Source organism: Eriocheir sinensis, chromosome 48, assembly GCF_024679095.1.
Source record: "Eriocheir sinensis breed Jianghai 21 chromosome 48, ASM2467909v1, whole genome shotgun sequence".
Taxonomy (NCBI): Eukaryota; Metazoa; Arthropoda; class Malacostraca; order Decapoda; family Varunidae; genus Eriocheir; species Eriocheir sinensis.
Window position 1 is genome coordinate 2,648,284 of NC_066556.1, and position 24,915 is coordinate 2,673,198.

The 24,915-nt window shown below is 44.1% G+C and overlaps 1 protein-coding gene across 3 annotated transcripts; it reads left to right on the plus strand.

Moving 5' to 3' along the window:
- Positions 1-12,761: 12,761 nt before the first annotated feature.
- On the plus strand, positions 12,762-18,514 carry LOC126981462 (uncharacterized). Of its 3 annotated transcripts, none has more exons than XM_050832524.1 (2): positions 12,762-12,817; positions 16,443-18,514. In XM_050832524.1, exons 1-2 carry the CDS (start codon positions 12,777-12,779, stop codon positions 16,897-16,899), a joined length of 498 nt encoding a protein of 165 aa, XP_050688481.1. In that variant the 5' UTR covers positions 12,762-12,776; the 3' UTR covers positions 16,900-18,514. The 3 variants fall into 3 exon arrangements, with proteins under 3 accessions (XP_050688481.1, XP_050688483.1, XP_050688482.1); XM_050832526.1 differs by lacking the exon at positions 12,762-12,817 and adding an exon at positions 15,510-15,610; XM_050832525.1 differs by lacking the exon at positions 12,762-12,817 and adding an exon at positions 15,618-16,240.
- Positions 18,515-24,915: the final 6,401 nt, after the last annotated feature.

Below are 24,915 nucleotides of genomic sequence, written 5' to 3' on the forward strand. Positions count from 1 at the left end.
ACGCAATGTTCCGACACATCGAATGATAAACATCTCTGCGCCCGAAGTGTCTCCGATAATTACACTGAATAATTATATATGGGTGTGGACACACACACTCTCTCTCTCTCTCTCTCTCTCTCTCTCTCTCTCTCTCTCTCTCTCTCTCTCTCTCTCTCTCTCTCTCTCTCTCTCTCTCTCTCTCTCTCTCTCTCTCTCTGATCACAAACACAAAGAAAAAGTTGTTCAATACGTTGCCGTCTGATATATCCCTTTCTTTAATTCACAATATTCAATCTTCCATTATATCTTAAAAGATGGATAATTTACCAACGCTCACAGGCAGCAGCGTTATGTCTGCCCACTGCGCGCGCCGTCGTCTAGGGCACTGGTCCTCAACTGGTGTTTTGTGATAACTTATTAGGTGGTCCGTGCAACGTTAACTATATTGGGCAATAAAATGGACATTGGTGCATAGATTTCTAAATTTGTTGATATTACAGTACGAAAAAAGGTATTACAATACATCGTTAGCTATTAAAAATCTTGTCTTTTTCATGTTTCAACAATAACTTGGAAATCTAAAACCAAGGTTTTAGTAGCATTGCCTGTCACTGAAGTTAAAACTGAATGTTCAAGATTCACGCGACTGCACCTTGACCCTTCCTTGCTGCATACTTAATACGAGTTAAGGCGGCATGCAGTCCACTTATGTTTTTGTCCGCACCGATACGCAGTAGCAGGCAACGTCAAGGAAAAGATGAAAACTCAGTAACAAGCAGCGCCAAGGAAACTATGTACATAAAGTTCTCGCGGAAAATATTTATCCAGGGGAGTCCCCGTCGAGCTGCTGAGCCGATGAGTGGTACCATTCGTCCCGTGATGTTTGCCACCTTTGGCAGGTGAGGTGTAACGATTTCGTTTTCTGCTATATAATGTAGTAACCAAATATAAGAAGCGAAGAAGAGTAGAGAGGAGTGTGAGGTAGCTGGTCAGTTAGTAGTGAAACTTTTAATAGTGATACGTACCTCGATGTAAAGACCCGTGCGAGGAACGGATGATGCGTGGCATGGGAGTGGTGCAGAAGAGATGAACGGTAGGGCTACACGACTCCTCGTTATCAGTGATCAAAAAGATGGTTCATATTTTTTTTCAACTAGTCAGGTGGTGGTTGTGGTGGTGGTCCGTGGCGTGAAACGAGTTCAAAACGTGTGCTCCAGGGTGTGCCGAGGGACTACAGAAATGAAAAGTAGGTAAGCGCTGAGGTGCCCGGGTGAGTGACAGCGGAAGCTTTAATTATTTATGATGTAATTATTTCCTCGGTACTATATCTAAATATATTTCTATTTAACCAAACGTTTTGACATGCCAGGATGTCAAAACCAGTGACCTCGCATGAAGATACAAGATTACTTAAGGAATTAAATAATAAATCCAGTTAGTGAGGATTATGAAATCTAACGTTACCCAACAGCTAATTATTTAAAGAAAATCAAAACATAAAACTGTGATCCTTGGGTTTATTCGTCTTCCTACGTCTTGTATATGGTGTGTGTGTGTGTGTGTGTGTCTGTGTGTGTGTGTGTGTGTGTGTGTGTGTGTGTCCAGCGGTAGCAGTCACCCGGAAGCCTTCCATTGAGGGAGGGTCAGACACAGACACTAATTAATCGCACGAACACATAAACGCCAATTCATAACGGCGCACAGACGGCCCCGGGCGGCAATTTCCTCCACGCATCGTACACTATTTCCAGACTGCCGCGCCGAGAGTTTTTAGTCCAATTTAATTAACAATAATAAATTCGGGAGTAAATAACAACGGGCTTACTATGAATTATGAAACGCGTCGTAATTCATGGCTTAGTTAATCATGTTATCTGCCCGTACCTTAGCTGGATGCTTCGGTGTGTGTGTGTGTGTGTGTGTGTGTGTCGCTCTCTCAGAGACAGACTGACACAGACAGAAATACACACACACATACACACACAGAGAGAGAGAGAGAGAGAGAGAGAGAGAGAGAGAGAGAGAGAGAGAGAGAGAGAGAGAGAGAGAGAGAGAGAGAGTTAGTTTTGTATCGTGGTGAAATATGCTTGGAATTTGTTCAGCAAAATTTCAGTTGCATAGTTTTCGTGAAAAAAAAGCAAATATATGTTTAGTAAAAAAATAAATACGTGTTGCATAATAAGGAGACTAATGGACGCGGGGCACGTCGCTATGAACTTCGTGCGCAGCTTTTACGGAGAAATTTCAACAAGATTTTTTTTTCTTACACGAGGAAAAAAAAAACGTAAGAAGGAAAAAAATATATATTCACACCAAATACATACGACTTCTTTTTTCTTTTTTCTTTAACCAAATTCTTACTTCTTTACCGACACACTACCCTCTCCTTACCTTCCTTTCATTCCTTGTTGTTATTTTTTTCTGGAACTTTAGTTTCTTTCTTTAATTCCCCTTTTCCTTATCATTAACTTCATATTTTTTCTAACACTTCCCTTCTTCCTTCACCTTCATTCACCTTACCCTCCCTTCTCCCTTCACTTTCATTCACCCTACCCTCCCTTCTTCCTTTACCTTTACTCTCCCTTACCCTCCGTTCTTTCTTCAGCTTCTCTCTCTCCCTTACCCTCCTATCTTCTTTCATCTTCCTTCTCCCTTACACTCCCTTCTTCCTTCAACTTCCTTTTAACTTTCCCTCCCTTTTCACTTAACCATTTCATTTTACCCTCCCTTAATCCGTCAACTTAATAATCCCTTATCCCTTCTTCCTTCACCTTCAGTTTCTTTTACTTTCCCTTCTCCCTTTATCCTCCCTCCTTTACGCTCCCTTAATCCTTCACCTCCATTCTCTCTTACCCTCCCTTCTTCCGTAACTTTCATTATTTTCTTCACCTCCTTTCTCTCTCAATCCTTTTTCTTTCATATCCTCCCTTCATTACTCCCTTAACCTAACTCCCTTTTCTTCCTTCCCTCAGAGGCAGCATTCAGGGTTACGGGTCACCTTAACAACCTAGGTCAGGACACTCCACTGAAGCTGCGGCAGAAAACATCCTTACCACTACATCTTTTCTCCTTCTCTTCTTCAACTAACAAAATAAAAGTAAAATATAAACCTTCAGCACTGCCTTCCCCCTTCCTCCTTTTCTTTTCCCAACTCACTTTTATCTTTTTGCTTATTTCCTTCTCCTTCCTTTTCCCTAGTTTCTCTCTCCACCTCCTTCAAACCCCTTTTATCCATACTGGCCTTTCCTTCTTTCTCCTTTCCCTTGCTTCCCTCTTCATCTCTTTCCGCTCCTCCTCCTCCTCCTCCTCCTCCTCAAGTCCCTGCGGTGTAGTCTCAAGGATGGAAAAAGAGATGAAAAATTTGGGACTTGCAAGAAGATTTATTTTTTACTCTATTTTTTTAGTGGAGGAAGAGAAGGAGAAAATATGTGGTGGTAAGGATGTTTTGTGCCGCAGCTTTAGTGGAGTGCCCTGATCTAGGTTGTTATGGTGATCCGAAGCCCTGACTGATGCCTCTGAGGGAAAGAATTAAAAAAAAAGTCTCGTATCTCTTCGTCACATATCCAACTGCCCGGTCAAAACATACCCGTCTCGTATCCTATTGTATGGTCAGCACGTACCCCGCATCGCATCTTATTGTCCGGTCAACATGTACCCAACTCGTATCTCTTCATCCGGTGAACTTGTCCCTCATACGATGTGATGCGTGTAGCCTATATGATGACGACCGGACGGAATACTGTGGTAAATATGAATGCGTCATAAAATGTTTGTAAAAAGGATATAATTTACAATAACGCTGAACTGGTATCAAAGAAAAAAAGGCCAACTATCCCCCAGCAAACCTTTTACCAGCTAGAGGAAAAAGAATAATATCAATATATGTAATAGCAATGAAAATAAGATTAACGATAATGACAGTAAAGGCAATAATAACAACGACAATAATAATAATAATAATAATAATAATAATAATAATAATAATAATAATAATAATAATAATAATAATAATAATAATAATAATAATAATAATAATAACAATAATAGCAACAGTAATAAGAGACCGAACATGTCATTAGAATACGCGAGTAAGCATCAGGGATTTCCATTAACTTATGCATCTCTGAGCAGCGATGAGATGAGTTTAGTGAGAAACGGCATATGATGATGATTAATGAAACCTTATCTTCTTTCAAATGAGAACAAACCTTCATAAATGCGACATTACTCCTCCTCCTCGTCCTCCTGCCAATAGTGGCCCGAACTCTACGCGGCATTTTCATTTATTGTTTTCAGTGTGTGTGGAATATCAACACAAGCGTCCCCTGATATTTTTTCCCCCCCCTCCCTCTTTTTTCCTATCGCCCAGTTCGTTGTTGATTCCCTGCGACTCTTGACCTCCATCCGACAATACGCGAGGGTGAGGGAAAAAAAAACTCTCCAAACAGAATAAACAAATAAATAAATAACTCGCACACGTCCATGTATTTATTAGTTACTGCAAAAAGAAAAAGATTAACAATACGGTATGGAATTCAAAACTGTGTCGCGCTTACAAGAGGGGGCGAGAAGGAGGGAGGGGGGAGAGGGGGGAAGGGAGACCTATGCATTATTGTATTTGTAATGCATTCACCGGGATGTAGAAAAATTGTGAAAAAAAGCGCAGTAATTAAAAGCAGAGGGAATACCGAGCGAATGTGTGAGAAAATTACGTTCCCATGATTTTGTTTTTCGTTGCGCAGTTGTTGAGAGAGAGAGAGAGAGAGAGAGAGAGAGAGAGAGAGAGAGAGAGAGAGAGAGAGAGAGAGAGAGAGAGAGAGAGAGAGAGAGAGAGAGAGAGAGAGAGAGAGAGAGAGAGAGAGAGAGAGAGAGAATGACCCGATTGATACTACTGTTACTGACAGCTATGATGGCCGTTACGAACCTTAATAGACGTGGCACTTTTTTTCACACTACACCGAAGTGGATAAAATATACTAAAAAGACACCGCTAATCTTATCATAAGGCTTAGATAAGCATGATTTACGATCATCCAGAAGATATGAATAAATTCCATGAAGTCACACATTAACTCATAGGGCAGCTAGTTTTCACCGAGGTGTCTGGCAGGTAAGTACCGGAACGCCTGGTTCTCTCATACAGAGCACTTGTTGAAACAAGTTTTGACTGAGGTATTTGGATGAATCTAGGTATAAAATCACTCCAGTCATTTATTTAGTATTTTACCCAGCATAAGAGAAGACTTGAGACACATTGTTTTGAGAGAGAGAGAGAGAGAGAGAGAGAGAGAGAGAGAGAGAGAGAGAGAGAGAGAGAGAGAGAGAGAGAGAGAGAGAGAGAGAGAGAGAGAGAGAGAGAGAGACACTCGTCCTGGGCACAAAGGGCGCCACAAATTGGAGCCGACTGCATGCAAAACGAGTCGCCCCGGGTGGCTGCGGGGCGCCGGGACACGCCCGTATTATATCTTAATAACAAAACTTACCTACGTACATGAGGGTCGGCCCGAGACGTGATCGGGGCAGGAGATGCGTCGCGGCACTGACTATGCGTAGGAATAAAACGTATGTACTGTTGTTATGATGTATACAGTACCAGCAGCACAGTACTCTTGCTTCTGTACTCTCAGGATGCACTTTTTTTTTAAGGGAAAGAAGGCAGCTCAAGGTAAAAAAAAATGCTCTTTGCTTAAATGTTCTATTCCTTTTTTTTTTTTTTTTAATCTTGTTTGTCTTATTAACATCATTTTACTCGTTTCTCTCGCAACTCCATCATTTTACTGTCGTTCTTATATCATCATTATGTTACTGCTGTTTATGCTTTCTTTGTACCATTATACTGTTTTTAGAATCTGTAGTTTTATATCTAGCTCTTAGTGGCATTACAACTACACTGATTATTTTTCTCATTGTGGCGGAAATCGAATTGTTACTCCTGGACGCAGTAGTGATTGTGGTGGCAGTAAATGTGCTGACAATAGTGGTTATGGTAGGTCACTTTGGTGGTAGTGATTGTGGTTGTTTGGTAGTTGTGATGGCAGCAACTGTGATGATAAAAAGTGGTTTGTGGTTGGTAATGGTGGTTGTAGTGATTGTGGTTATGTTTGGTGATTGTTGTGGTAGAGTATGTGGCGTAGAGGTGATAGTTATGGTTGGTCATAGTGGTTGTGGTGATGGTTGGTAGTTGTGGTTGTAATGATTGTGGTTATGTTTGGTGATTGTTGTGGTAGAGCATGTGGCGTAGAGGTGATAGTTATGGTTGGTCATAGTGGTTGTGGTGATGGTTGGTAGTTGTGGTAGGTGGTTATGATTGTGGTGATAGATGTAATGGTCATAGTTCGAGATTGTGTTGATGGCGATTGTTCTAATATAAGTAATGGTTTGTTTGGTTGTTGTGGTTGCTGTGGTGGTTGTCGTGGTAGATTTGCGGTTTACTGATGTACAAGAGCATATAAGAGAAAGGTCATAAATCACCTGATGGGGAAATTAATAAAATAGACCAAATTTCGTATTCATTAGTTAATTAATCGGTTAATTTTACGCGACTTATTAATATTGTGGGCACAGTCTGCTTGCGGCGGTCGTGGTGGTGGTGGTGTGGAGGTGGTAGTGGTGGAGAGGGAAGGTGACTAGCACTATTGGCAGCATTATTAATCATTATTATTATCATTAGTAGTAGTAGTAGTAGTAGTAGTAGTAGTAGTAGTAGTAGTAGTAGTAGTAGTAGCGGCAGCAGTAGTAGTAGTAGTAGTAGTAGTAGTAGTAGTAGTAGTAGCAAAAGTAGCAGAAGTATTAGCAACGATGATCTGGAGGTTTTTATGGAACCACATGATGTAAAAAAAAGGTATTAGCAATAGGAATAGTAAAAGGGAAGGTAGTAGGTGCGGTGGTGGTGGCTGAGGTTGTGACGGCGATAGTGAATTCCTGCTGGAGGTTGTGGTAAAGGTGGGACGATGTGTAGCTAAATGAATTTAACTGTTGATCGTGCTGGTGGAGGAGATCAGTGGTAGCAGTGGCCTCGTGGCTACAAGAATGCCACTCCAGCCACTCCGTCAGGTGGGGCCACAGCATCTGCCCTCCCCACGGACACCTACAGGCACGCACGCCCTTGCGGCCAGGATATATTGCTGCCACGTCCATTCTGTATGTGTGTGTGTGTGTGTGTGTGTGTGTGTGTGTGTGTGTGAGAGAGAGAGAGAGAGAGAGAGAGAGTCAGCCATCAAAAGCTGGTTTTCTACGACTGCATCAAAGAAAACGTGTATCGTATGGGAAGCTTTAACTATCTAAGGTTTTTGCTATATTTTCTTCCCCTCTATTTCTCAAAGGAGGAAAAAGACAAAAATATATCACCACAAATATCCCTGGGATGGAGGACGCTGCAAGTCCCGAAACTTCTTCATAGCATTTAACTTAGTAGCCTGACTTTTGATCCTCTACAGAAATAGAATTACTTATATTTTCAATTGAAATCCTATGAAGTCACATAGCAATATTCAGACGTGGTCCATACAAAAAGATAACAGTTCCACTTCATCTCTATCAAAGCAGGTGTGTGTGTGTGTGTGTGTGTGTGAGAGAGAGAGAGAGAGAGAGAGAGAGAGAGAGAGAGAGAGAGAGAGAGAGAGAGAGAGAGAGAGAGGCCTTATTTTTAAAATATTTTTCTCTCCTACTTTCATAATCAGTACCTACTTAAAAAAAATAGATCTAGGTCAGACCGAGCCACTTTAGTAGGTAGCCTTGTTACGACCTTTTTTTTTTTTAAGATTTATCCCCTAGTATCACTAGGGTAAACGGGACATTGTCCGAAAAGGGAAAAGACTGCTCCCTCCCTACATGAGGGAGCACGGGCCTTTGCCAAGGGCCAAGGGGGTGAACCTTGCACTGAGAGATAGTTTTTTTACTTCGCACATTATGGTAGAGGGGGTCATGCGTCATCATTTAAATGGGGGTGACCGCTCATCATCCTTAGGCAATTATTGCTATTAACCTTTTTAGTAGAACTGCAAAATAAAAGTGTTATTAAAATTAGAGAAAGGGACCTGTAACTCGTCAGTTTTGTGAGATACAGAGGCTTGTGATACATTAAAATGTCGATGTGATATCCTCTTTAAGACTGTGAATAGCTTATATAACAATAATTTCATAGCCAAGGGTCATAAAGGTCAAAATGTCACATATGAACAACTCATCAAAATTCCTTTTTTTTTTAACAACTTTAACTTGAGATGATTGTTTACATTTAAGCCAGGTGTTGCGAGAAGTGTTATATGTATTGTATGCCTTCTTCGGAGTGAAAGCCACATTTGAACAGTGAATTCAAAGTGAATTCACATTTGAAATAATGGAAGCAGAGATGGATAAGTGTTTTTTCATAGTTACTAAGCGCCCCCCCACCCAAAGTTCATCAGCCGTACACAATCATTTCCTCCATCAAAAGTAAATTTTCATATTTTTTGTCCACTTACTTCACCTCTTCCTCTTCCTCCTGCCTCCTCCTAACCCTGGTTCTGTTCCCCCTCCGAACTCTTCCTTTTCTTTCTTTCTTAATTTTTTACAAACGTCTCATCGACATTTGACTATAAAATAGATTTCTTTCTAAGTGATTTCAAGACTATTCAGCGAAGCTTCTCCACGTTGAACTCTGCAATGTCCCATTAGATTTCAAAAGAAGACCTTTCTCTTATTGTTTATTTTCCTTTGCCTTTCTTTTTATTCCGACCCTTCGCATATATTCCTGAAATCTCCCATATTTTTTTCCCTTCCCTCTTTAAAATGAATCTCACGCCTACTCTCTTTTCCTCTACTTCTTTATGTAAAAGTGATCTTACATATTTTATTTTAAAGTTCATATTTTTTTTTCATCTCCTTCGCCATTATTTATTCAATTAAATCTGAGAAACGCATCGAAGAAATCCTTTCTTACAAAGTAACGAAGAGTGAAGTCAACAAAAGGTGTACTCCTCCAACCACGAATGAGTAATATCAACGGAAAGCAGCAAACGGGGCAAAAAACAAGCAACCAAATAAACAGACTTGGAACCACACGAAAGTCAACACGAACAGGAACCAAACAATACAACGCCACAACGGCAGGGGGACAAAACCTACATTCAACAAAAGCTACCTCTACTCAGACTCCGGGGCGGGGAACAAAGCCGCTGGTCCCTGCCTTCCATTGTGAGGGACTGGAGCGTGGAGGACGGGGCCACGTTATTGCAGTCCCTCCTACAGTGGCGCGGCCCTGGCTATAGAGCTACGGAAGAAAACGAGTTCGCCTCACATGTAGATTTATTTAGAGAAAGTGACAGACTAAAAGGACAGACTAACGCACAAATCATTCTGCAAACTTATCCATAGATCCTACAAATATATCTGCGTGAATAAGTAAAAAGTGAGCGGTTTTTCAATGTATTCAGCCGAGACGCCCCAACCTACGATAATGCGTTACATGTTTTATCGGACTGAAATATTCCTGATGTCTTTTCCGAAGGTGGCCGCAGTGAATATAGTCAGGAGGAGAGAAAGATACCATTATTGAACGCCTCGCTGCCCAGACAAACGGCGGGGGAACGGCTGGCGGCGGCGGGGATAGGTCACCTGGGTCGGGGAGAGGTCAAGAGGAACAGGTAAGAAAAGGCAGGAAAGAGGAGAGAAAGGAAGACCCACTCGAAGTTACGGCGAATCAATAACTAAGTGGTAGAGAAAGGTGACCAGGAGAAGAGAGGGCAAGGTATGGCTACTTTCCGGGAACTGAAGGAACGAATCAAGAAGTTACCTCACATCAACCTGCCAAGATAAAACCCTTAAGGGAAGGCGAATATATTGAAAAAGAATCTAAATCCTAAGAAAATTCCCGACTAAAATCTAGAGTTCAACTTCAGTTCCCAGCGGCAGGACTTTCTCTTTCCACGGGTTTCTTAATGCGACAGAATCCTCTTTCTTCCTGTCCCCAGACGCCCCCACGTTTTTCTTCCCTAATGCATGGCGGCCATCGTATCTTCAGCGCCGAGATTTTATCCTTTTAACACGTCTGTAAATGTCTCCAGGTTACCTAATTTCCCTCCCTTTCAGCGTATGTTTAGTCACACACTCGGCTCTGCATCACTGTGTCTCTGGTTCATCATTTCTGTTTACCGGCGCAGGCTTCATCAACACGGCGCTTATAAAACTCTCCTCGACTTTCCGTGGCAGACGTTCTAATGAATTTTCTCTCCTCGAGGCGGCCGGCTTCCCCTCCTTGATCCTCTTCTTCCCTTCAAGACTCTCTCTTTGCTCTCCCACTCCTCTGCAACGCCTTGTCATCCCTCTCTTGATGCTCAGACTTTCCATTACTCATACCGTTCCCTTTAGTTCCTTCATCTTCCCTCTACCCATCTCCTCCAGTCCTTCCTTTCCTCCGTCCCTCCTGCTGTCAACCCCGCAGCACAACACGCGGAGAAGTTAATGTGAGGAAAGTAGTGGATGAAGGGACGCCAGGAGCGTCAGGACTCGACGTTCCAAATTTAACCAGCCAGCCAGAAAGACAGCCAACGAGACAGTCACTAAGAGAGGAGAGACAGCACGAGACCGGTGGCGATAGATTGGCCTGCTGGACTTAGGATATCCCTGAGACACCTTCGACATGTCCATCACTATCTGGCTAAGTCTGAGTGCTCTGGGAAAAGATACTGAAATGAGGCATCACTTCTTTAAAGTAAGCATTTCTCAAGAGCTCCGATGTGGCATATGCCCTTCCTTTATCTTTCTATGCAAACGCTGATATGAAGTCTGTTATCATTTCTTGGATAACATTATCTATTGAAGCTGCCAATTCCTTACAGGTGGTTCTCGTGGTTCAGTAACTTTAACATATATTTACTGCTGAATGTTCCCTATTGCATTTTATTCGTAAACATTAGCTTGCTACTTAGTTATCCACGGTTTATAGGTAGAGAAAAAAATAGTAAATAAGAAGGAATTACATTTATTTCTTTGTTGTGACGACTTCTCCGTTAAAGTGAATATTTATTAGAGCGATACGAATTAATGAGGTCATCTCCCTTCATAACCCCTTCCTCTTCCACCCCTCCTCCTTTCCCAACCTACTTTCCTTCACTCACTTTCCCTCGCTCCCGTATTTATGTAAACACTTTTTAATGTAATCATCCCCCCTCACCTTCAATGAGTTTATTATCTATTTCCCTTTCTTCTAACTTATGTCAACCGAGTCTACAGCCTCCCATTCTTGGCTCTTTTCTTCCCTATTATCTTTTCCCTCTCCTCTCCCCTGTAGTTACTCTCTCCCCTCTAACCCCCCTCCTTCTACCCCCTTTTCTACTTCCCCTTCTTCTAATTTATATCAACGGAGTCTACCGCCTCCCATTCTTCGCTCTTTTTTTCCCTATTATCTGTTCTCTCTCCCCTGTAGTTACTCTCTCCCCTCTAACCCCCCTCCTTCTACCCCTTTTTCTACTTCCCCTTCTTCTAATTTATATCAACCAAGTCTCCTGCCTCCCATTTTTCGCTCCTTTTTCCCTCCCCTTTCCCCCGTACTCTCTCCCCTCTGATCCCCCTCCTTCAACACCTTTTTCTACTTCCCTTTCTTCTTTCTTATGTCCACCAAGTCTTTCGCCTCCCTTTTTTTCGCTCTTTTTTCCTTAATTTTTCCCTCCCCTTTCCACTGCACTCTCTCCCCTCTAATCCCCCTCCTCTGCAGCCTTTTCAACTTCCCCTTCTTCTAATTTATATCAACCAAGTCTTCCGCCTTCCATTCTTCGTTCTTTTTTCCTTAATTTTTCCCTCCCTTTCCACTGTACTCTCTCCCCTCTAATCCCCCTCCTCTACAGCCTTTCACTTCACTAATTTATGACTTTAATCTCACTCTTTGACCTTTCGGAGCCTCGCCTTCTGCCGCTGATATATGAACCTTTCCACCCTCGTTACTTACCTTCCTACTTATCTTTCTTAATCAGTGTATTAACCCTCCCTACCTACCTACCGTCCCTCCTTAATAAACATATACTACCTACCTCCTTCTTTCTTTCCTCTGTTCCTAATAATTCATCCTCACATACTAATGATTTTTCCCCTCTTCCTTTTTACCTGGTTCCTTGTACTATCTGAAAATTATCAACACATACTAATGATTTTCCCTCTTCCTTTTTCCTGCTTCTTTGTACTATCCGTATATTATCTACTTTGTCATTTTTTGTTCTTCCCTCCGCTGTCTTTACATTCTCTTTCTGGGGGGCATAGGGGCAAGGTTTCCGCGGCTCAGGGACGGAACAGAAGATGGAGGTGAAAAATTATCCCCCAGCAAGAGAGCAACGAAGGGCATCGCATCAACAAATTGCCTTCATTGATGTTTTTTTCCCTACCCCTCCCACCAGTGTGTGTGTACATGCATATTGTCATACCCGTGAAAAAAAAGCTATTTATGTGTGTTCACCTTCGCGTATACGCAGGCCATCCTCAGTGAAGTACGGTAGGTATAAAATAGGAGCCATACAGACGTACTTTGGAAGTGAGTGAAGTAGGATTGTGTCGCATCTAGGTATCAGGACACCTCTTCTCACGTAATTGACTGCTCTTTCGGTCACTTCTTCGGATTCTTTACAGGAGCAGCGAGTACCGGGCTTTTTATTATTGTTTCCTTTTTTTGTGCCCTTATGCTGTTTCCTTTGCTGTAAAAAAAATTCTAACGGTAACGACGGTTCATCGGCATGTGTCACTACTGATTACAGAGGCGGAAATTCCTAACTGATGACGTGAAGTTTGAGATAACGTACCGGCCGTGGACACCCAAACAAAAGAAAGTGATGGGGCGGAGATACGTTCACAGGCTGCCAGAACAATCCAGGTATACTTTTGTGAGTCAGTGTGTGTGTGTGTGTGTGTGTGTGTGTGTGTGTGTGTGTGTGTGTGTGTGTGTGTGTGTGTGTGTGTGTGTGTGTGTGTGTGTGTGTGTGTGTGTGTGTGTGTGTGTGTACGATGAGATATTTGGTAGTTCGTCTCCAGAGGAAGTCAGCAAACACACCGATTGTATGTGAGAATTTTATTTTACACAACATAAGAAAGTTTCCCGGGAATGCTTTTTTTTGTCTCCATAATTCCCTATCTTTAATTTGATTCGTATACTTTGTTTATCTGCAACAAGGAAGAAAAAAAACATGTAGTCACGTTCTCTGAACTAACCTATACAAGATTTTTTACACTTTGACGACAAATACAAAAAACAATATTCTGCACACTTTTAATGTACAAAAAAATACAAAATACACACACACACACACACACACACACACACACACACACACACACACATTATAGAAAATACCGATGACGCAGATAAACAAGAAACTATAAAAACAAAAACGTAAAATAAACAACAAAACACATAATACTGCAAGTCCCCGCCACGTTTGTTCACAAAACGGCCTTCCTCTCCTCGCTCTTCTCCTCTTCTCGTTTTCATCAGATGTCCAAAAAGCAGCGCGGAGCAGCCTTCTTTCTAGTCGTCACTCCCGCCTCCCCTTCCGTCAGCAGGGCTCTTCAGTTTCTTGCAGATTCTCCCTGGCAACTCGCTCCATGGACACAGCTACATACATCACGCAGAGCTCCACCCCGACGTTGAAGGTGGCGGACATAATATCCATCACCAGCACTAACGCACTAATAATAACCAGCCAGGCATTCACTTGCAGGGCGGAGGCTGCAGCAGTGCACGCCGCGTAGGCCAACAGGGACAGGTAGAAGGAAATGGCGGCAGTAAGCGAGCAGCCAGCGTGTAGGACGAGAGATCTCTGATTGTTGGCGACGAGACCGATGGTGCCCGTGATCACTGAAGAGATGCAGGCACCCAGGATGATGACGTACAAGTTTGTTTGGTAGACAATAATGCTGGTGATACCAAGTGCGAGGAGTATCAGGCCGAAGGTTAACTTGGCGATGTGTAGCTTTGTGAGAACTCTGGAGAGGTACCGCGGGAGCCGGGCCTGGTTGAAGTCCTGTTTGTGAGGCATCTTCACTCTGTATAAGGTGGCGGTCTTTGGGCAGAATGGGCTCAGCGCTGTCTTGCCGGCATTTGTCTGGCGTTGTCTTCTCGCTATCATATGCTGGCCCTTGTTATATACTGGTTGTTATCTCCCTTTCGACGGGGCGCTGACGTCACTTCCTGGCATGGGCGGGGGGGCAGCCTATCCGGGCATTTCCTTTTAACTATCAGATCTCGGCATCACTACCATATCAAGCCTGGAGTCGGTGGGTATCTAACTTTCAGGAAACATCGATATCCTTGACGTCACGGGTTCTGTTTCTTAACACTTCCGGCAGTCCGCCAATTATGAAAAATACTTCTGCATTTGCACGTTTTAGACGACACTGACCTAACCACTGCCGGTAAAACAATACACGTACGACATCATCAACAACAACAGTAACAAAATGATGATGAGGAGGAGGAGGTGTATGAGGAGGATCAAAGAAGGAGTTGGATAAGAAAGATACTATTATGTCGAAATATCATACCTTGCAGAGAATGAGAAAGACTCCCCCACTGACACTGTGTAGTAATTATAAAGCCACTTACAAACTCACGGTCAAAAAATTAGATATCATCCTCGAAAACATATTCACACAAAGAGGCCAAGGTTAACATTTCTATTAGCAGAGCCATAAGTGAGTTTATCCAAAGGAACTTATCTACATTTAATGATCCATTAAAAAAAAATCGTATTAAAATGTGTGTTACAGGATCAGAGGTGTGTGTGTGTGTGTGTGTGTGTGTGTGTGTGTGTGGGGGGAGGGTGAGGAGAAAGACTCCCCCACTGACAGTGTGTAGTAATTATAAAGCCACTTACAAACTCACGGTCAAAAAATTAGATATCATCCTCGAAAACATATTCACACAAAGAGGCCAAGGTTAACATTTCTATTAGCAGAGCCATAAGTGAGTTTATCCAAAGGAACTTATCTACATTTAATGATCCATTAAAAAAAAATCGTATTAAAATGTGTGTTACAGGATCAGAGGTGTGTGTGTGTGTGTGTGTGTGTGTGTGTGTGTGTGTGTGTAGGGGGCGGGGGGGGGAATGGAGTGAGGAGTTTTTAGCGTGAATAACTTGAACTCTTTAGTCCGCATGTGAGCAGCGAGGACAGATGAAGATAACGTGTTCTTTGTAAGCATAGGACTCAGTGCACAGCCTTCCAACTGATAACCTTTTACTGATAAGACTGACTGACTGATTGCCACCCACCCACCCTCCTTTTCTCTCTCTCTCTCTCTCTCTCTCTCTCTCTCTCTCTCTCTCTCTCTCTCTCTCTCTCTCTCTCTCTCTCTCTCTCTCTCTCTCTCTCTCTCTCTCTCTCTCTCTCTCTCTCTCTCTCTCTCTCTCTCTCTCTCTCTCTCTCTCTCCAAATTAAATTCAAATGCCAGGCTGACTACTAAGAACTTTCTCGCCATATAATTGATAAAGGTCACGGCGGGATAGACAGAGATCACGTATTGGGGACACGGCGGCTATCAGTGGCAGTCAATATCGTCACAATCAGATAGCAGCAACCTCACGGAAAAATGCCTTCTCCTCAGCAGCCAGTTTGCGGTACACTTCCGTCTTGGTGGTATTGGTGGTGTTGAGGGCGAGGCTTTCAGAAAGTTAAGTATAACCTTTGGATTCGTGTGACTGAATAAGTATTAGCGGTCAAAGAAGAGAAGTTTTAGTATGCTCGGAGATCGTTGGTGCGTCTGTGTGAGTGGAGCAGTCGTTAGATCCCTCCGCTCAGCAGCCGTGCTCGCGCCCTTCCCCAGACTCAGGGAGGGCAGGAGGCTTCCGGGGACGAGTGAATTATATTACTATCTTTATATCTTGTGTTGTCTGGAAATGTATCAATTCAGTTTCTTGAGTATTCCATCAAATCTTTTAGGCCAGTGGTTCTCAACCTTTTTTCCCCAATGCATCCTTTTCACCGCATGTCAGATTGTCATTCCCCCATCTCAAGACTGAAGAGGGAGAAGGGTTGCGTCAGTCGAATATGCCCAGTCCTTGGCTCACTCTGGCTACCCTGGAGTGTTGCTGACTATTTATGTTCAGGTCAACGAGAGAGCGACGTTGGATGCCTTTCAAAGCCCTACGAGAGCTGTCTTTCTTTGCAAGGGATGCTCTCCCTGCCTGTTCACGTCTGCTGGGTGTTGTGACGGTGTTCGTTTCGGCAGCAACCGTTTGGACCTACCACGCTGTTATTTCCATCTACCTCTGTGTTGTGCGAATGTTGCGAGAGTGGAAAGGTGTGATTGATACCATTTGATATGTGATATATTCAATATTTTTTTGTAAAATATACTATTCGGGATAGACTTCAATATCGCTGAACATATTTTGTGTTTAAGGTGCACCTGGGTAGCCTCATCTATCTTACTTATACTGAACTCATTCGCAAAGGCATCTGATCGGACTATGCGACATGCTTATGCATGGTTTCCCTTACAGAGGCGAGATGGAACAGCACTACCACAATGCTGCCATCCTGCCGGTCAGCCTCGAGAAGCTCCTCTACATACTCCACCTTGTGAGGTGCGGGGTGGGGTTCCTGCTCTTCTGCTTCGGCATTGGAGCTGTCATTTACTACGAAGCCTTTGTCTCCTTCTACGTGTTGGTGCAGGGCATCATCGCCATCCTCTCTGGGATCACTGGTGTCTTGGCCACCAAGTTTAAGATACTGGCGGGCCATGGCGGCTGTGTGGGCACATCCGCCGTCACACTCTACTTGGGGATCTTCAGCTACACTACGTCCTTCAGCGTGACTGCAGCAATGCCCTCCCAAGGCACGATAGTCGCCCTGCTGATGTGTGTTTTGATCATCATCGCCATCGACGTTCTCCTCAGCGCCCTGGTTCTCGGCTTCGAGGCAATCGTGCTCTACATCAGTACTAAGAGACCCGCCTGAACCGGACGTCGGAGTTCCGCTCAGGTAACTGAATGTGCTCATCACCTGCTGTCACGGCTACGAGGGGGCTGCCACTGTTACCTGGCGCAGATAACAAAACACTACGTCGTTCTCTAATTCCATAACTCCCACCATAATTCATAGTGTTTGTGAGTCGCCCGCGTGTGCCCCGTGTAGCGCTGTGTGATTGTGAGTTCGTCCGCCACACACATACTTGTTTCATGTAACAATACCGCATCATATTATTAAGTGAATAAATAAATAAATAAAAGTTCTTATTGATTAGAAAATACGGTCCTTAGAAAATTTATGTTCGTGTTACTAAACAAGGAAGCCAGAGTAAATTTTAGGAATATATCAATTTTCTTACATGCGAAACTCTCTCTCTCTCTCTCTCTCTCTCTCTCTCTCTCTCTCTCTCTCTCTCTCTCTCTCTCTCTCTCTCTCTCTCTCTCTCTCTCTCTCTCTCTCTCTCTCTCTCTCTCTCTCTCTCTCTCTCTCTCTCTCTCTCTCTCTCTCTCTCTCTCTCTCTCTCTCTCTCTCTCTTGCATAGAAATATGTGCTTTGGGGGCGATGAAGCAGATTTGTGTGCAGTATTCATGGAGGTCGTGTGCGTGTGCGTGTGTGTGTGTGTGTGTGTGTGTGTGTGTGTGTGTGTGTGTGCGTGCGTGCGTGCGTGCGTGTGTGTGTGTGTGTGTGTGTGTGTGTGTGTGTGTGTGTGTGTGTGTGTGTTTAACAAATCGCCAATCACTGTTGTAAGCAAGCGTCAGACTTTCTTTCCATTTATATCTGTCTTATCAGTTTATCTTTTGCTACAACGCAATAATCTTATGAGAACAGATTTGACCACACACACTGTTCCCCTACGAACACTGACAACCCCTGCTGAAGAGAATAATAAAACTTAATCGTCTCTAGTTTCATCATCCATGATTCATAAAGTCAACGAATGAATCTTGAATACCTGCACCGCCTCACGTAGCCCCACGTAAGGCTGTCTTGTGAATGTGCGGGGAGGGTACAGGAGTTATGAGGAGGGGCACGGGCGGCTAAGAGGATGACTGAGGCAAGCGAACAGTTAAGACACTTTACAGGCACCACAGAACACAAAGACGCGACGCACACAATTTATATGTTTTTAACTTCACTGACTTTGCTGGTGGATTGGGGACGCACCTAACTTGTGCTACACAGTGAGAGAACCATCACTTGTTTTTCTGCACGTAAATCCCGGCAAGCAGAGGAAATTGTGAAGAAAAGTGTGCCAGACAGCTATCAGTGACTGTTTACTTAATCTATCAAGGCTAAAAACTGATTATTCCGAGGAAATATCACGAAGATGTCATTAAAGTGCCTGAGTGATATGTTTCCCCAACGCGCGGATGTGATCACGACGTTACAGGAATCCCACCTCACGCAGCTGACAATTTCACCATCGCCTAGTGGCGGAAGACTACCCACATGCTGTCCAGCGACTTTAGTCAAGAGACAGAAGGCAGCGTGGGTCATACAAGTCATTTATTGCGGTAGCCACTGGAAAGTTCGGCAGCGCCAGTAACGGGCTGGGGCGGTCCAACAGGCCCCCTCATTAAGACTACTGGCGCTATTGGTAGGATATATATATATATATATATATATATATATATATATATATATATATATATATATATATATATATATATATATATATATATATATTTTATCGCTGGTTAACTTTGGAATAGCTATCTGTATTTCCTCCCGCCAACCTGGACGTTTACATGGGAGGAGAATCAGAACACCCGTGAACAGAATTTGACCCTTTCTTTCTTTCCAGGTACCCTCTGTTTACAGGAGCAGGAGCAGCGCTAAGCTGGAGTTTTTGTATTTGTTTTCTTTTTCTTTTAAGCTGCCTGTTTTGATGTGAAAAAGACTAATGTGAACAGAGAGGTGACAGGAGTGGGTGTGAGGTAATGGTGCGAGGTATGGGACGGGCCCTCACCTGGCCTTGCCCTGTACAACAAAATATTTACCACCTGTGCAGACTGACACGCCCCCCGACCCTACCGGAGGGAGGGCGGTACATGTTCCAGGGGGGAGGGATGGGGGTTGGCAGCGACACGACACACCCGATGACAGACCAGCGAGCCTTTAGCCAGGCGAGCGGATGCGCCAGGCGTTGATCACTTCACGGCAGCCCATTAACCATCGAGGCGTGACGGACCAGTGAGACTCTCCTTGGCCCTTCCGGCATTCCCAGCACCCCCCACTCCCTGCCCGGGTGACATAATGACCTCACACACACACACACACACACACACACACACACACTAATATCCCATGCTACTTTCTTTATAAATTAAAATCCCCGTCTGGCTCAAACAGGGACACCCTTCAGCCGTTCCTACCAGCGGTACAACTGAGCCTTCTCGACACTCTCCGCAACCGATGTCATCAGCGCTAATAACAAACACTCATGACTGCCTATATTAGACTCACAACCACCAAGACATCCGCGTTGACACAATGAGCGCCACAACGCCCACAACAACAGTCGACGACACCATCTTCCAAGGTGATCACGTCTGCACTAAATTGACTTCAAATCTCACTTTGTATCCAGGACAACATCTCCCAGCATGAATATAAATGTTTCTGTAGATATTTTATGTGCACTCACTCATCTGTATCGCAGTTTTATTTTCTAAGTTCGTCTCCTGGGCACATTTACTTCGTACTTTAGTACTTCTTCATATTATAAAGCGAATGTCTTAAAATATTTTTTTCTTCAACAATACTGTCTTGTGAAAATTCTAATCGATAAAGTAGAAATCCAAACAGAAGGCTTTCAATATATATTTATTAAATGTACGGCACTGAGCTGCGACAACGACGAAGAAGCACATTTGTGTCATGTGTATGGAGGTCATCTGTGCTTAACAAAATTATCAAATTGTTGAGAGGAAAGCCTCTGAATTTTTTCAATGTTTTTATTAATCTTTTCTGCAGCGTTTTTACGAGGGAACGGATTTGTACAGGCCACATGACTACTGTAAAATTTTATAAAATTTAATACCTTCTTGTTTCATCAGGCATAATACAGTCCATGAACCTTGAACACTTAGAGCGTTACGTGGAAGAGCGGTGAGGGTTGAGGATTATGAAGTGCGACGCGAGCTGCTCTGAAAGGCTGAGGAGGAGGACAGGTAAGCGAACACTTAAGAGACTCAACAGGCACCACAGGACACAAAATGAATCAGCAATATTTTTCTGCAAACACGCGACGCACACATTTTATCTATCTCTCTATCTCTCTATATATTTTTTTTTAAACTTCACAGACTTTGCTGGTGGATTGGGGACGCACCTAACTTATGCTCCGCTGTGAAATAATCATCACTTGTTTTCCTGCACGTAAATCCCAGCAAGCAGAAGAAATTACGAGGAAATGTCGGCCAGACAGCTTACCTGTGACAATACACTATTTACTTACTCTGAAGCTAAAGCGTTACTGATAATCTGGAGCAACTGTCAAGGCGACGAGCAGTAATACGATTCATAGCCGTTGATGAAAAAGTATTCATTGCTACAAACTATTAAGGAAAACCCATAGACTGCTTTACAGACCGATGTGAACTAATAGAGATGACCAGAGTGGGCGTGAGGTGATAATGCGAGGAATGCGATGAGCCTCACCTGTATGACAATATATTTACCACTTGTGCAACTGACACGCCCCTCGACCATACCTAAGGGAGCCCGGTGCATGTTGCAGGGGAGGGGAGGAGGCAGCGACAAGAGTTTTGTTTATTTCTCGCTCCCAATGACAGACCAGTGTGCCTTTGGCCGGGCGAGCGACGCGCCAGGTGTTGATCACTTCACGGCAGTCCATTAGCCACCGACGCGTGACGGACTGGGCACATTGTTCCTTGCCTTTCCGGCATTCCAATCCCCCACCCCCTCTCTCCATGCCCGGGTGACATAATGACTCTCTCTCTCTCTCTCTCTCTCTCTCTCTCTCTCTCTCTCTCTCTCTCTCTCTCTCTCTCTCTCTCTCTCTCTCTCTCTCTCTCTCTCTCTCTCTCTCTCTCTCTCTCTAACATACACATCATTGGTGCCCATGAACTTTGGTGCGGTATATAGATCAACAAAGGTAAAACAAAAATGGGAAACCGCTATGTTTTTTTTTCTCGACACAACAAAAGCGCGTCCGTGGTCTGGACAACGCGTGGACATCAACAATGACGACGCGAACGTTAACACTGTAAAACAAGACCAAGCAAACATGAGGTCACGATCATACAATCAAACACCAGGTCACGATGACCAGGTCATCAGGCCGTGTCGCACGTCCCCAGTCCCCCCTCCAACCCACACACCCTCTAAAAGAAGGGAAGGCGACATGATCCGTGGTGTGGTTTGCAAGCCTAGCTTTGAAAACCGCGATCTCGGTTTGAATCTCGGCTCGGGCAGTCACCTCTCAACCCACCAGTGTTTCGCTCTCATTTTTGAGCTGGTCGACAAATGGGTATCTGGGGAAACCTGGAGAAAACTGTGGCGGCACGGATGTCACACTGTCTCAAAAACCAATGAGACGGAGATAAGCACCAAAAAATACTACGCACAGTTATGGTGTATATCCAACTTAACCTTATAACTTTACTAGAATGTAGTCATAATTATGTAACATACGGTTAGTGGCGACGTGTTACTGTTTGTGATGTGAAGAAGAAACTAGAGTAAGGTGAATGATGCTGATCTAGGAGAAATGATTAGTTACCTTGTGAAAGCGAAGGACAGTGAGGAGGTGACGTATGGGTGATGGGGACGCAAGGATGAGAGCATCGATTGGAGCTATGGACATCCTATAGAGGCAGGTAACGTAGTAGTAATTGGTACGAAGAGTGAGACCTCGAAGGTAAATACTATACAGTGAAGATGTGAGGGGAGTGAAAAAACTTGCAGTGAAAAGAAAATTCGGTAAACAAATAAACCTACAAGCAGATGAATTGAGGGGAAAACGTTACGACAGTCAGAAGCTGCTGAAAGACACCTCAAGAAACCCTCTACTCATTGCCCCGCCGTGGCCACCAACACGTGTCCCGCAAACCACGACAACCCACGACCACGGTAAGAAGAAAAAAAAAACACCGAAAAGGACAAAAGAAAAAGAAAAGCCTCCCTGAAACACACTCGGGAGGTCACGACGGAAACTCAACACTGGCGATACTGGGCGAGGGGACACCCGACACCCGGGCAGACACAGACACACACACACACACACACACACACACACACACACACACACACACACACAAACACTGGAAACTCAATACAGCCTACCATTGCCACGTGCTCACTAAACTTTCACGACCTTACCTGTGACAAAAACCTGTTCTCTCTCTCTCTCTCTCTCTCTCTCTCTCTCTCCAATCAGCGCCACTGCACGCTACTTAAGGATAATTATCTCGTTACCAAAATGAACCATAGTCTCAGACGCCACTTTTCCTCTTAATTCCTTTTGAGGATTATGAGTAAGATAAGAAACACAGCAGAGACTCGTTCCTCACACTCGGCTGCGTTATCACGTGATCTACCTGAGCGACCGTATGTAGCCACCGAGCCTAAGAACACTGTGTCGTCTGAAGCTACTGCCCATAATTCTATTTCACGTATGTATTGGTTTAAAGGGTGGAGTTATGCTATAAAAACACGCCTATGTGCTTTAAGCTGAAGGGCGTAACTGGTTTCTGTTTAATTATCGTTGAATTGGGTCATATCACAATACTTATTGGCTTAGATCGTGACAGTGGTATGTGTATTATTATTAGTTGGCTCCTACGTCAGACAGAGATAAAAATACATGACAGTTTCGTCGCCAACCTAAAGGAAAAAAAAGACGAGGGTGTCTAATAAGAGCCAAAGGCATATTACATAAAAAAAGAGAATATATACGTAAAGAGAATATAGGGAAGGACAAGATATAAAGAGGTCACGGATATAAGGACAAGAAAAGACGCAACACTGGGAAGATAAGATGCAACATTTGCGCGACATGTTAAAACGAAGGTTGAGAAAAAGACGAAAGTATCTCATGAGAAGATAAGATACACTGTTAATGGAAGATAGGAGTGAAGAGACAGGAGGAGACAAGTATTGACACACACACACACACACAACACACACACACACACACACACACACACACACACACACACACACACACATATACACACACTCATACATGGAAGATCAGGTTAGGTGGAGCTGGAGGCCGCACAAGGCATATTCCAAGCCTGCGATGCGTTAATTGATGTTCAAAGCGCAAGACCGAGGAAAGGACTTATTGCCGTGGTGCGAGAGGGGGAAGAGGATGAGGAAGAATAGAATGAAGAGAGGGAGGTGTGTGAAAGCAGAGACGTGACCCCAGAACCACACACACATACACACACACACACATTCCCCCAACAACCTTACCACGCTCCTTCTTCCATCCCTCCTTCCCTTAGCTTCCTCCCGTCTATCCCACAATTCAGTCTCAGAACTCTCCTGCTCCCGTCAACGTCTTCCCGATACGGCTCCCCCCGCCCGTTTAATTACACATATTAGCAACTGTCTCTCGGTGGCCAAAATTTCCTTAAGACTCGGAAGAAATGCTACTTTACCGGTGACAGCCTCGACCGACTTTGTGAATACTTAATCGCTCTAAAAGTTAAATTATGACACAGATGCATTAGGCAATTTCCGTTCCCCTGATGCGAGGACGAAAATTAAGGACAGTGGTTTAGTGGTGGGGTCGGAGGGGGGTGGGGGGTGGGGGGGCTTTGGGATTACAGGTGTGTTGAAATGAGCAGATTAGACTTAAGAACAAGGCCATAAAAAAAGAACGAGGGCTGATTTCCTATTCATTCGTTGCACAAGAACTTAAGGTGCAGAGAGAAGCTGATCTGGGACGCGCCAGTGACTTGTGCTAACGAGTGCTTTCTGCAACGTCTGAACCTGATCCACTGTGCTTACATGCATGACCACGCTCCTGCTTGTGTGGGTGCGGGTGTGGAGGGATGCTTTGTGGTGAATCGGATTTACTGTGCCTCTCATCTCCAGCTCAAGCTTACGAAGCTTAACACGATAGAGATGTTATTCTTACTTGTCAAAGCGCCACACACACACACACACACACACACACACACACACACACACACACACACACACACACACAGAAATAATTATATTCATCTGGTGGAATATATAATTATCCCCACAAGCCTCTTTCCCTTTATTATTTTTTTTTGCGTTCTGCCTATGGCGCCGGTAGGCTTTCTTGGTGGGGCCTGATGGTCGGCCGCAGCCTGTTATGGCGCCAGCAAGTGTTTAGAGTGGTGCCATCTTGCGTTGCTCATGCTGTCCCCCGGAACTCATCTTTAATAGTGTTTTTAGAGAGAGAATCTAGAGTCAGGGTTGATAGGTGGTCTTCAGGACAGCATGTGGGTAGTCTACTCGGATATGACTGAAAATTGTCAGCTTGTGGCGGTGGGCAGGACGCGAACCCTGGTCCTCCTGGACGCCGCGCCCGCACGCTGACCACTCAGCAACCGCAGGCAGGCTTCTCCCAGCCAGACAGAGGCGTAGGCTGCTTCCCATATTCATCCTCACGCCCCTGAGGTCACTGCGTACTCCCTTGAGCCTCGCTCTCACCTGAACACGAATCTGATACCACCGTTGAGGTATACCATATGTGGAGGCCTTCACTTTAGACTCCTTCCACCTTCTAACCTTTTCCTTTTTCGTCTGCTTCTTCTTCTTCTTCTTCTTCTTCTTCTTCTTCTTCTTCTTCTTCTTCTTCTTCTTCTTCTTCTTTTTCTTCTTTCCTTTTTCTTCCTTCTCTTCGTTCTTACTTTACACACACACACACACACACACACACACACACACACACACACACACACACACACACACACACACACACACACACACACACATTCTACAAGCTTTGTGTTCAAACGAACTCCAAGGTTTTTGTGTTGCCAGGCACTTGCT

Coding starts and splice junctions, on each gene's coding strand:
- LOC126981462 (XM_050832524.1), top strand. CDS start 12,777: ATGGGGCGGAGATACGTTCACAGGCTGCCAGAACAATCCAG. Junction 12,818..16,442: donor AGGCTGCCAGAACAATCCAG/GTATACTTTTGT, acceptor TTTCCCTTACAG/AGGCGAGATGGAACAGCACT.